This window comes from Parus major, chromosome 3 (genome assembly GCF_001522545.3).
Source record: "Parus major isolate Abel chromosome 3, Parus_major1.1, whole genome shotgun sequence".
Classification (NCBI taxonomy): Eukaryota; Metazoa; Chordata; class Aves; order Passeriformes; family Paridae; genus Parus; species Parus major.
Genome location: NC_031770.1, coordinates 89,915,222 through 89,928,659, shown reverse-complemented (window position 1 = coordinate 89,928,659; position 13,438 = coordinate 89,915,222). Strand labels below are relative to the sequence as shown.

General features: G+C 40.3%; 1 protein-coding gene across 3 annotated transcripts in view; it reads right to left on the bottom strand.

The window, feature by feature from the left end:
- Positions 1-2,333: 2,333 nt before the first annotated feature.
- ELOVL5 (ELOVL fatty acid elongase 5) overlaps positions 2,334-13,438 on the bottom strand; it is a 39,524-nt gene continuing 28,419 nt past the window's right edge. For 2 of the 3 annotated variants that reach the window (XM_015622015.2, XM_015622014.3), the window contains exons 4-8: positions 10,112-10,189; positions 9,329-9,500; positions 7,682-7,806; positions 5,717-5,851; positions 2,344-4,237 (exon numbers count right to left, since the gene is read on the bottom strand). In XM_015622015.2, the coding sequence (XP_015477501.1) occupies positions 4,106-4,237; positions 5,717-5,851; positions 7,682-7,806; positions 9,329-9,500; positions 10,112-10,189 (642 nt within the window). In that variant the 3' untranslated portion in view covers positions 2,344-4,105. Of the gene's footprint in view, positions 4,238-5,716; positions 5,852-7,681; positions 7,807-9,328; positions 9,501-10,111; positions 10,190-13,438 lie in introns of all 3 variants that reach the window. The other variant, XM_033513026.1, reaches the window with a different exon arrangement.

Below are 13,438 nucleotides of genomic sequence, written 5' to 3'. Positions count from 1 at the left end.
TGTCAGTCTTTTCCCTCCTTTCTGTTGGAGATTATTTTAATACCTTTGACTTAAAAATGAATGCCTCTGCTACTGTCATGTCATGGGAGGCCTGGGGACTCCAGCTTCCCCTGCTCATACAAATGCATTCTACCAAAACTGAGAAACAGATGAACCTTGTTTTGTATATCTATTTAGAGTAAATGAATTAAAAATTGAAAATTAAATCAAAGTTTGCCTTATAAATCAGTTTATGAAACATCCTGATGATCACAACTAATCACTTTTGCTGGTGCAGTAATTCTTGGCAAGAGGATGACAGTGACAATGTAAGTTAATCCTCTGTACCAATACAACTTGGAGCAGCATTTCTCTAACAGATCTCTATCTGTATTTCATCATTCCCTGCATTGCCTCAAAGGGATTCCCTGCAGAACCCACACAGTTCAAGTAATTTGGCCTCTGATTTTATTTATGCTTCTCTTCAGCATCCATCTTACTTTTACATCCCTTTTTTGGAATAATGTATACGTTTTAGCAACATACATTTGAATCTCATGAAAGAAACACACGTTTTATCAACTTGAACTCAAGACAGCTACCAAATATCAAAGGCAGATGCAACCCCCTGAACAGTTCTTTATGAGGTTTAGGGCTTTCGTTACCCCAGTTTTGAGGATACAAGGATATAAGTCCAACACTTACTTGGTATCTCTCTTGTGTCAAGTAAAATACACAATCAGCCACAAAGATTTCCAGAATTGTTCTGATTTTCCTCTCCCTGCCAACTTAAGAATCCCAGTTCCTGAGTTATCCCAGTCTTACAGATGGCTTGTACATCCATGATGCAGCACTCAATGTCCCGATAGCAGGATCACTCTAAAAAGGCTGCTTTCTAGCATTTGAGCTTACCTATCTGTCTCATTCACAGCTGAACAAAAGCTTAACATTTCTTTTCATCACTGAGGCTGTAGAGCCTGAGTGCAGGGAGGGATTTGGTCAGCTCATGAACTGCACAAGATCTTAACCTAATGGTTTGTAGCTTGGTCATTCTCTCCGCAAATAATGGAACCATCTCATTCTCCTCAGCCACATTTACATGAAACCTTCTCCATCCTGTTGGCAGCAGTTAATCTTTCATCAACTCTCCTGCCTTTACAACACAGAAAGTCCTTTCCGAGGACTCTCTCATAGTCTGAGGCACCAATCCCAGCTATTAGGATCGTGTGATCAGGGAATTGAGGCAACCCAAAGGCTGTTACTTGCCCCAAGGCAGGTGATGCACTGGAAGCTGAGCAGGTGGGCAGACCCAAGGCTTGTGCCTTGTTCCATCAGTTATGGCAAGATGATATGTGATCAAACCTATCCAGCTCTCAGACACTTTTCAGTTGCTACTGAGATTGTAGAGGAGTATCCAGGAACCACAGTTTTTGCCACACAGGTGTAGACACTGCTGATGTTCCCAAGGTCACATCTCCTGCTAATTTTGGACAAAGTCACTTGGTTTTGTCACCATGTGCCATCAACCTTGAAGGTGAGGTTTGCAGTGCAGCAGCCCCATCTCTGCTGGCTCACAGAGGGAGGCCAGGTTGGGGCCGTGGCTTATGCCTCCTAGGTACTTCCTGGAGATCTGGCTTAACATCCAAAGAACTGCATCTTACTGAGCCTTCCTTAGAAAAAGACACAGTTTCATAGCTGAACTGGCATGTGAAGGAAACTGTCTTAACAACCACCTCAGGCATTCAAAACACCCTCCCAGCAGAGACCAATACAGCACAAAACCTGTGAGCCTTTCACACTCAGTGCAAACACATTTCCCTGGTCTATGTTTTTTGTGTTAAGAGCCTGCAAGGGAAAAGACAGCCAGCTACATACGTAGCTCTGTTTTTACCAAGTCCATCACCAGCCTATCCGGGGTTGTTGCAATGTACTGATTAAACACTCAGATCAGAGGGTTCCAAAACAATCACCTAAGGGCAAGGGAAATTGGAGAAATGCTCCCATTCTAGAGAGAGGTATTATCCCCATTTTACAGACAGGACAGCTGAGGCAGGAAGTCCCTCTCAGTCACATTAAGCTTTGCTCCTGGCACTCATCATCTGGAGTTGTTGGGGCTGCTCTGCATTCAGTGAGTCAGTAATCCCAGCGGGAGTTAAATCCAGCACACGGACCAGTATTTCCACAGCCAGGCGAGGGAACAGGGTAACTGCCAAAGGTTTCTATAAAAAATTCTTTGCCAAATCTCTGGTATGCTAAATGTCCCTGAAATCTGCAGCTGCTCTTCCATCATGGTGGCTCCTCCTTGGCCTGATGCAGGCTGGGGCAATGCATTAAATCTCTACAAACCCACAGAATTCAGGCAAAGATCATCAAAAGTGTTTTAATGATTAAACCATGTCAAACATTAACAATGAAGTATATTCAGATGAGCCAAGAGTTTATTTCTAGCACATTTAGCCTATTTTGAACATTATAGCTGCTGTACTGAGCTATGTAAAGACTCTGAAAACCAGTACCTAGAAATGTAGACACACGCACAAGCTTCGATAATGTAAACATAACAGACAGTGTCTCCTTCAAAACAAAGAATGAAAACCCACAAGGCTAGTTAGAGAACTTATTAATTCCTTAAGAGATGTGCAAAAATTTTAAGAAAGATTTAAAAACAATTAAACGTGTTAAAACTGGCATTTATATAAATATCAAAAAACCAAATAGCTAAACTTGAGCAATCACCAGGAGAATGTCTTGCACAGTTCAATTTTTCAGAGCTTAATGGACTCCACCATGGCAGATACCAGAATACCAGATACTGGCTTTGCAACTGACTCCCCATATGTGCAAGACAGCATTTTACAAGAAGGAGTAACTTTAACTAGCACTCAACCCAAATCCTTAGATAACAAGCCAAAACATTACCAGTGATACACACAACTCACATTACAGAAACAGACATTTCCAGCACATTTCAGTAACATTTAAAAAACATTAGCTATGAGTTACAACTGTTGAAACTTGCTTGTTTGGGGAAAAAAAAACAAACATCCTTGTGTTAGGCACATTTTGAAAGTGAACATATGCTACATGAAGAACAGTTCAGATACCAACTTAAATACAGACAATTCCATCAGAAAAACATCTTTCTGACTCTACTTTTAAATACACTTTTGGATATGTCACAGACTTAAACAGTAGCTCCTAAAATACGGATATGGCTATGGTAATAATACTTGAAACTGCCAGTTTCATATTAAAAACCACTCTTCATTTAGCATTTAAGAATTCTCAGAAATAAGAAAGAAAAAAAAGAAAAAAAGTAAAAAGAATAGATGGGTCCACCCTGTATATGCTCTAAACTTTAGAGACAATATTTAAATCTTACTCGACTGTGTAAGTGCCAATTACTTTTATGTTAGTGACGCACTTCAAATAAAAAAATAAGATCTATTAAAAAGGTAAAATAACTTTTCCATCTGTTTTGTGACTGTTGAGTCAATTAAAGCCAAATATACAAAACTAAATGCGCCATTTCCAATTTCACTGTATCGAGTAAGAGATACGTAGCATCGTGTATCACATACAGAACAGTAAAATGATCAATGGATTCTTCTAAATGACCTTTATTAAAAAGTCAATCAACTGAAAAGTTGAAACATACCCTAATTTTTAAACCAGTAATAAGCTTTGGGCCCTGCTTTTTAATTTAAGGCATGTGTGTTTATCTACTGAAACCAGCATCATACAAATTACCTCTACAATCACATGCATGATCTAGTTAAAAAAATGGAGGTTTAGATTACAGTGTTTTCAAATTGTGAATCATAATTCAGCACCTATCATATTGACTAGTAAGGCAACAGCAGTGTCGGATAATATGATAATACTCCCTTCCATAGTCTATAGCAGGGTCAGTGACAGCCCAGAATTATTTTTAAACTTTAACCTACTTTTATGTTCTGTATACAGTTTCTAGGGTGTTTGCACTGGTTAAGTCCTACATAAATCACACTATTCTAGGCAGGAATAGTTACAGTAGCCATTAGAGTATTAGTGCACAACTCTCATTGTGCTTACAATCAGATGATTTTGTTGTTGGGGTTATCAAAATGGTTTTTCAGTTTGGTCTTCAATCCTTCCTTTGTTTCCTTTGTTTCACATTGTTCTCAAGGGAAGAAAAGCTGTTTGTGTACCCATTTGCAATGGCTGTGGAGCCGTTCTGATACTCTTTCCTCCTCGAGGATGCCTTCCTGTTGTAAGTCTAGAATACACCAAAAGACACATGTTTTGCTTAATTAGATATAAATAACCACTTCCTCACAGTAACTCTAGAAACACAAAAGTAAACCTGCATTCATCATTTTTGAAGACCTTGTGCCGGTGGTAAGAGTCTAACAAGCTCTACTACTTTTTGTGTATGAGACTACACTATGCCTTTCATTCATCACAGTGAGAGGAGTAGTTCACTTGAAAAGAAAAAGGCTTGGCAGTATGATGATAGTGTTATACTAATAGTAAATTAGAAACAAGGGAAGCAATTTTATGAGCACACTAGGGGATAAGAATATACTCAAAATGACATGTGAGGAAGAAGGTTTGAGGCACTGCAGGTGACAGTACCTTGAACAAAGCCAGAACAAGAGGTAGGTAAACAACAAAAGTGAGGGAAGTTCAGAGATAGAAATGTGATAGGAATTTCCATTGGCTAACACAAGAGTCAAAACCCAACAGGACTGGGGAGACTATCTAAAAAAATTACAGACAGTAAAACAGATATTTTTTTTTTTCAGAGGGGCTCAGCTGCCTGACAAAAGCACATTTCCCCAAATGAATTTCCCCAAATAAAATTCCCCAAAGGAATTTAAACAATTAAAAGTTAAAATATGAGCAAAACTGACAAAGAAAATCAAGTAATATCTGGAATATACTATAATGTTTAATAAGCATATTCATGTGCAGCAAGTGATAGAAATCATGGGACTGATTTCAAGAAGTACCTGAAGAACAGACTGGGAAGCCTGCTGTGCTTTCCCCCCATGAATCATTCTCACCAGAACCAAAATGCTCAAATATCTCAAATGACATTTGAAACCTATAACAGAGTTTGCTTTTTTGGGGGCAGCAGGCTGTTGGTTTGATTTTCTGCACACAGTAGTACATGAATTTCTTTAGACAGTAGTTGTACCTCTTTGTACAGAGCCCAGTTGTGAACTACTCAGAATAACATATACCAAGTCTGGATCTGTTCAAACATGAAATCTGATTTATATAAACAACTAAATCCACTAATTTTCCATATGAAAATACAATGAAATGCCTGTAGAAGTGAACAAAATCTAGATTTCTGCATGTTGTGAGTTTAGGAAGTCTCCCCTTGTAAAAGCAGAAATGAACAATTCCTTCAGATGCTTCACAGGTTCACATGCTGCTGGTTTGTATTTCAGACTGGAAAGGTTTGTATTACATGAAGCTCTTCCTCTCCCTTACCTGAAGTTAAAATCGCAGTAAGCCATTTTTGTGTATCACTCTGGCTTACTGAAATTACTAAACACTCTGAATTATGGGTACAAAACATCAGAAGATCTGAAAGTAGATGGTAGCTTAACAAGTGTAATACTTCGAGAACATATGCATGTTAGTGAAGGATAGCAAAAGGACATTGCAAGCATGTTTCTGTTACAGCTTTCCAGTGAGATAAGCCAGCAGAATGCTAGAAAGAGTTGATGAATATTACTTTTACCTGAATATAGAAATTTGTGAAGAGGATAATCAAAGAAATCATGTAAAAAATCTGAAAATACAGCCACCCCTGAGGAAATGCACATGGCCAAACAACACCACAGCTGGTCTGGAAGATTGTCAAGACAAACTGAATCTGGAGAGAGAAAACAAAAATAAGAGAAACGGAGCACATTAATGGAAGTAGGGAAAAACCCGTGACCAAAATCTCAACAGTTATTTCCAAAACAAGTAAAGAGTACGTAATACTGTGTGTTTGGGAAGTGCTTTCCCCATAAACCTGAGTTAGCAACATTCAGACTGTGGTATGCTGTTAGGTGTGTTTATTTCTATTTTTCCATTTTAGAACATTAGAGTAACCTATGTAGAACTGGTGTATAAATGTCTCAAGGAAGAAACACCACCTTCTTCCTAGTGAAAGTTCACTGGGATTTGACTTTACCATCCTAATGGAATAGATCTGCATCTCACTGCTTCAGCTGCACAAGACCTGGGGTCACTGGGTCTACATGTAGACCCCTGCAATCCCTTCCCACACAGGACCTGTCTGACATATGGCTCCTGTGGAAGAATTTTTGGGGTAAAGGCTGCAGCAAAGCTGAGGAGCCAGGGAGGAGGATAAGGGTACAATTATCTTTAATTATCTCTTTTGGAAAAACAGAGTTTGGGCTTATGTGATGCAGAGGGCCTTAGGCAAAATTCATGCTCACATAAAGGCTACCAGATTAGGGAATGTTTATTTAAAAAGGGAAAGGCTGTTCTGCCCTGCTATTTTGCTGCCCTAATAGCTATGCATGTAGGGCAGGCAAGGAAGTGAAAGCAGCTATGACAATAGCCAGGGGAGCAAGTGAAGCTCCGAGACACTGCATTCTAGCACTAGAACAACCAGGATGAAGAATGGACCCTAAATCCAGAAAGAAAAACAGAAACAAACCTCAAACTAAAGCAACCCCCCCATCCCTCCCATGAAAATAATGAGCCCTCAGCTACAATACTTAGCCATCCTTCAGAAAAAACATTGCTAAAAAAAACATGTTGAGAATCAACACTGTGAACTGCTGGCAGTAAATGTTATTAATTATCACCAGCAAATGTTTTCAAAACTATTCACAGCTCTGAGATGGTGGGGGGTGGGGAAGAATATAAATAATTTATCTCTAGGTTTCAGTTTCCCCCCCCCTATAAAATGGGGAAGCAAGAACACTCGTGCACATTTCCTTGTTGTGTTCTGACATGTACACAGTGAAACCTGGTTCTTGTGCAGTATCACTACCGCATGTGCTGTATTACTTAATTTCCCTGCTCTTATCACCTCCAGCACACAGTGGTCAGTCTTCATCACCACACACACTAGAAACAATGCAAACAGATACAAGGAGTCTGACACAGAATTACAAGAGAAAAAAATCTGCCCATTATAAGTGCAGAAAGAGAGCAGAAATATTAAATAGTTTTTAATAAACCATTTACAACTGCATGCAAAAGTAGGACAAAAAAAGGCATTGTCCTGCAGGGCTAGAATGGCCCTTGTTAGCTGTGGATGGCATTGCACTCAGTTCCTGATCTGTCCCAGCCTGACCAACCAAGCACAGGGAAGAGCAGGCAAGTTCAAGTGGGCTTGGAAGAAAAGCCTCCTCCCCTGGCTACTGAGTCCCAGAAATCCCAGCACTGCCAACTCCCAAATGCATCTAACTACACGACATGGTGGGGGGGAGAAAGATCCCCAGACCTCAGCGCTGATTCATGTACATCCCAGTCCCCAGCTCCCCACTGTCCTGAAAACAGAGCAAACAGACGTGCAGAGGCTGGATTTCTAAGGTGATGTATGCACCACAAGATGTAGAAGGTACTAGCTCTCATTCTCTCTTCTTCTATCCCCTGCCAAAATTTCCTGACTTAGTAAGGACAAGAAGACCTCATCATGAATACAAGAGCCCGCTGAAGCATTGAAGAGCCAATCACTCACCAGCTGCCCCTGAGTGATGTACTTCTTCCACCACAGATAAGGACGCATTGCTGGAACAGCGGACAATCCGTAGTAGGAGTACATGAGGACATGGATAAAGCTGTTCAGTGTGGCACCAAAGTAAGCTAAAAAAAGGGCAAGGGAAAAAGAAAGTACACTGCATTACCAAGAAGGAACATGCTGTTTCACAGAACCTACAAAAATAACAAGTTCAAAATGTTACTATTTAAAATATGATTTATCTTAGAAGAGAAGCAAGAGGGTTCTTTTTTTACCCTGTTTTTCGTTCTGCCTACCCAATGGAGGAGCTGAGCTGCTCTGCAGCTTTGTGCTTTACACCAGCCTTCTGGTTTTGCTTCCTCAAGTTATTCTTTTTCACATCTACGTTGTGGTATCCCAAGGGAACTGAGGAAACTGATAAGAAGGAGGAATGCTCACATACCAAACAATCAATAGCTTCACCCATCTACTTTTAGATTGATTTCACTTCCTTCCACGCAGAAGCCAATTTTGTCATAACCAAAAGCTTCAGATACCTTCAGAAACTGCAAGGTAGCTATTTTATTTGTCCTTGCTTACAGCTTTAGTCATTCAAGAAACTTCCAGCTTAACACTGAACTGCAAAGAACTGTGATGACACAACAGAACATAAAGCTTAGAAGAAGAAAAACACATGACTAGAAATAGCACAAAAGTGTTTTCAAGACCACATAAGAACAAGATAGAATCTAAGTATATGAAGTTTTGACTGCTGTATGAACAAGGATTGACTTCCTTGGAGGAGAATGTGTTTCCAGATGCAGACTTTTTATAAGTTCAGTATTACTCACCGTTGTGCTGACAACACAAAACAAATAAAAGTTTCTATGCTGTTTGGCTCAGAGAGCAGACTCCTAAGGAATGCAACCTTTTGGTCTGCATTGCCAGTAGCTCACATCCATCGGGTTTGAAAAGGTTTCTCTTGAATGGAGTGTTCAACAAAGCTAATATCTATAAGCTGCACATCCTAACCACAGCTAAGCCATGCTAATGCAGTTAGGAAACTATATGGCCAGCTAAATGCAAGAGAAATAAAGAATTAAAGCCGGGTTGCCAAAGGTTAGCAGGATTTAGACATGAGAAACATGGAAATCTTCCACTTAAGATTCATTCCCTCATGTTCATTAGTGCTCAGGGGACGAGATTTTAATTGAAATAATTTGTTATGGCCAGTGGTATAATAAGATTAAATTAAGAAAGTCATATCTCAAGTGCACTTTAAAGATACAAGGCCAAGAGTCACTTTTAGCTGTTCTACAGCTGAAGCGAGCTTCTGGCTTGACTTGGGAAAGAGTATTGTTTCATCAGAAGTACTGTAACTACAGCAAAAACAGAGAGAAAGGTTGATAGGTATCTGACCTAGGCTAATTCACCTGATAAATGTCACACTGCCACATAAATTCTGAATGTCACACAGACACTCTTTCCTAGAGGCTGCACTGGCTGCAAAATTCATGCAACCATCTACAATAGTTGCAATTCAGCAAAGCAGCTTAATATGGTACAGAACAAATCCTGCAGCTGAAGGTACCAGAGATATTTGATCAAAAGACCACCAAAACAAAGCCCCTGTTGCAGATGTTAGCCCACCATAACCCAGGTACTTACAGTGACCACAAGGCACCCAGTTCATAACAAACCACCAGATGTTCAGCATTGTTGCATGGTGGTAGACATGCAGAACCGTGATCTGATGATTATTTTTCCTCAAAATGAAAAAGAAGGTATCCATGAACTCAATGAGTTTGGAGAAATAGTACCACCAGAGGACACGTATGATCTGGAAAGGAGGAATCAAGTTTTAGAAGCACTGCACATTGTGGGGGCTTTCAACTTATGTTATCTAAGTAATTAAAATCCAGATTCTGCCCTGCACTACTTGGACTAAAGACACTACTGGGATATTCTGTAACAGTTCTGCATGTTTCTCCATAGGAGATCGAGGAACAAATATATAGCTACAGATGAAAACAGGATGACAAAGACTACTTCATGAGGCTAGTGCTGTGCATCTGGGTTGTCCTGGGAGATATAAGAAAATACTTAACCACAGCTGCTGCTGCAGTGCTCTCTGTAAAGGAGTGGTCAGAAGCCTGACCAGAAGAAAGTATCACCACATCTCAGAAAGAGAAGGGTAGTCTCAAAACAGAGTGGTGGGATACAGTCAGAAGGCCAAGTCCTCATTTTTTCATCTGGGGACACTTGAAAATTTGCAGGTAGCTTTTCACAAAAATACCTTATGTCTGACAGTGCACTGTCCATTGCACTGCAAAGGGAGGAAAAAAGTTCATAGTTTAAGCCAAATGTGCATAATCAATACCTTTCTGCTCTTCACTTACACTCAAGTGGACAATTTGAAACATTACCAACTCTAAGTCTCCATTACAGTACCTTCATATCTGCCTCTCCTCCACTGTGTGTATCCTGACAGAAGAAATTGTATCCTCCTTCCCATACTCCTGTCACCAGCTGAGCAAATAAAAAAAAATAATGTTATTTGGGGAGAAGGCTGAACTCCGTGGCACCTGCGAACTGCCACAGTGGCTCTGCCCAGACATCTGGTGTCAAGAGAATCCTGGGCACCTGAGGGTGGCATTAGGTTGAATACAAGTTCTAGGCAGTGATCAAATCATAGGGAAGGGTGAATTAATACATTTTACCAATTGAGGTGTACCAAAATAAAAGTAGGAGGTAACATTTTATCCCCACTTATCCCACACTGTGTGAGCACTTTCAGAGTCATATTCCACACACATTCTCAAGAAATCTCCTTCTTTGCTGATAGTCTCATTCTTAGAGAAAGAAAATAACCAAAGTTCAGTAAGTGCATTTTTCTTCTGATTACTTTTGGAAAGAGTTACATCTTTAAGAAATTTTTTACTCAAGAGATGTGATTACAATTTTTTCAACCACATATTTTCAGCTTTGCTCTCCTTAACAGCTAACAACAGATGTTTCACTGCATTGCCATTCTTCCAAGATCTTTTTAAGCAATTCACTCATCCCAAGTACATTACATCCTTCCCAATATATGTGACTTCCTCTGCAGGATATGCCACTTCCTGCCTGACTTCCTGGTCTAACAAGTAACACCTCAAAGATAAAAAAATCACTCTTAAGAGCAATGACCAACTATTTATTAGTCATGACAGATGACAGGGTGTCTGTTGTGGAGGGCTGGCTGAAATCTCTAGAGAAACAAGACCCATGCTGGATGTTCTCACCCTTTCACAGATGGTAGGAGATGGTAGGACAGCTTGAAGGTAGAATGGGAGGAGGGAGTATGTGCAAGGATGTGAACAAGAACCCCTTTAATATCTTAACAGAGGATCGTTGGACATAAGCTGTTTATAAAGATGTTCTTCCTCTTGGGAATAGCATGAGGAGAGGAGTAACAGCTTTAGGCAACTCCCAAGTGAAGAAAAAACCCGTTAGATATCTTAAAAAACATCTGAAAGGCAGAAGCAAGTTGTATGTTTTTGGCCTTATCTAACTGCAGAATAAAAAATAGCTTTGCAAAACCACTGTAGAAACTCCTTGCACTAAAAGCCATTTTAAAAGATCACTTGATTAAAGGACTACAATATCTGGTATGACTAAATGCTGCTCAGAACTGTGAACAGGAAGCTAATTTTAAAAGCTTCAATAAAGATTATCACTTAAATGATCTACCTTTCTCAAATGCTATTTCTTTCATGCCTCATTTTCCCCCTAAATTAGCTTTTAAAATACTCAGTCAGACTAGGTAATTATTTTTGACCTTCTGAGACAGAATTATTGCTGCAATTTAGGGGAAAAAATGTACATCTAGTTATATCATAATACACAGACCTGGAACTATCTTCTGTATTACAGATAAATCAATAGCATGCTGCCACAGCAAGGGCAGGGCAGCCATGCACATCAGCAGCAGACCCAGGCACTTTCCCTACCCAAGCAATAAAGAGAAGGCAGCCATGGAAGAACTCCTCTCCTGGCTACAGGGCTCTGCAGTGGACACCAGTTTAAAAGTAGTACCTTGATAAAGGACCAGCTGTGCCCCAGAGCAAGCTTTTCACCAAGCCACTTTCAGGCCACTGAGGGAAAGACTGTGGCCTTGCAAGTGCCCGCCAGTCCCTTAGACAGAAGACCACATTGTGCTGTGATCATGTTAAGAGCTTACAGATGTTTTCATACAATTCTCATAGTTCAAGGAAGTGTTAGGAATAGAAGGAAAGTAACATTGTTTGGATTAATTACAATATAAACAATGTCCATCATTAATGCTGCACTCCATAAACTTCTTCCCAGTAAAGGCTGGCATAGTGAATCCACAGAGCTTTTCCTGCAAGTGGTACAGGTTCACCACCTAGAGTGTAAAGCAACCAAAGGTGTCTCAATGGATCCCACCTCTCTAAAGGAGAATGCCATCAGTGTGGCTATGAGCAGTGGCTTGAGCTCAACCTTGTACTCCTTTGTTTACAAAAGAACGTATTATTGCATGCTAGGAATTTAACACTCTCACAACCACAAATGACATAAGCAAAGCAACATTTGTAGAAAATGTCAGCATCTTTTATCATATAAATAGCTAGTATAGTCACAAAAATAATTTCATTCCCCACTTTCCAGAAGGAACTAATTGGTAAAAAGCTGCTACAGCTGCCCACAAACTGCTCCTGCTGCCCACAAACCTTACTCAGTGCAACATACATGTAAATAATCTTCTTCCCCAATATCCAGCTGTTCCTTTGCCTGGCACCATTATTTCTTGCACCCACAATACTTTCATCACATGCCGGAAGGCTTCAGAAAACAAAACCAAGAGATCACTCTGAAACATGACCACAAATGGCTCCATTATCCACGGGTATACAGCCCCAGGGAGCTGCATCTCTGCCACCACAAAAGTGATAAGGAAGGGTCAAAAATTTCCAGCAGTGCATTTAAGTCCTTGCTCACACAATTTTTGTGGTCTGTTCCCTGGATGGCCAGCATTTCCCCTTGCACTACAGTACAGTAGGTCTGAGACTTGCCCAGAAATAGAGTGGTGGCTCCTCTGTCAACACAGCCTTGAGACAACCTTTCCTTTCTTGCCTGCTGTCTCCAGAAGTCCTTCATCTTCAGGCTGGCAGGAGTCCAGGCCTGCTGATGGCACTGCTGATGAACAATCGCAGGCAAATTTTCTCTCAAGAAATTAACATGTGCAGAAAAGGCCAATTATAACCATTTGCACTTGAGTAAACCACGTCATGTGGTTTCTAAGCAGCACAAAAAGACAGTTCCTTCATAAGCTAATTAAAATGGTACTCAAACTCAACGTTAAATCCCTCAGTTCAGGGGAAAAACCTGAAGCTCAAGGTTGCATTTGTGCTGAAACAACCCACACTTTCCTCCCCTGCAATGAAGTTTTCTTTTTTCCTATTGAGTCAGTTTTGTAATTCTGTTACTGAATTCCTTGAAATGCCGCGGCATATGCTATTTTATCAATTTTGCTGCCAAAATAAGCCAGAACTCTTAACACCAGTCTGAGTGGGTGGAGGAGAGGTGTTACTGGGAGGATTTTGTTTTTTTCTCATGATAAAACTAAAGTCTGAGACTCACTGGAGAGGGGCAGATAGGAGACCTAGCACTGCATCATGCTGTCGAGGCGTGATGGGTTTACAAGGTTCAAAACAGGGCTAGATCAGAATGAAGAGAAACAGAAGGTCATGTCTGATCAAAGCAAGCAAATGCCTG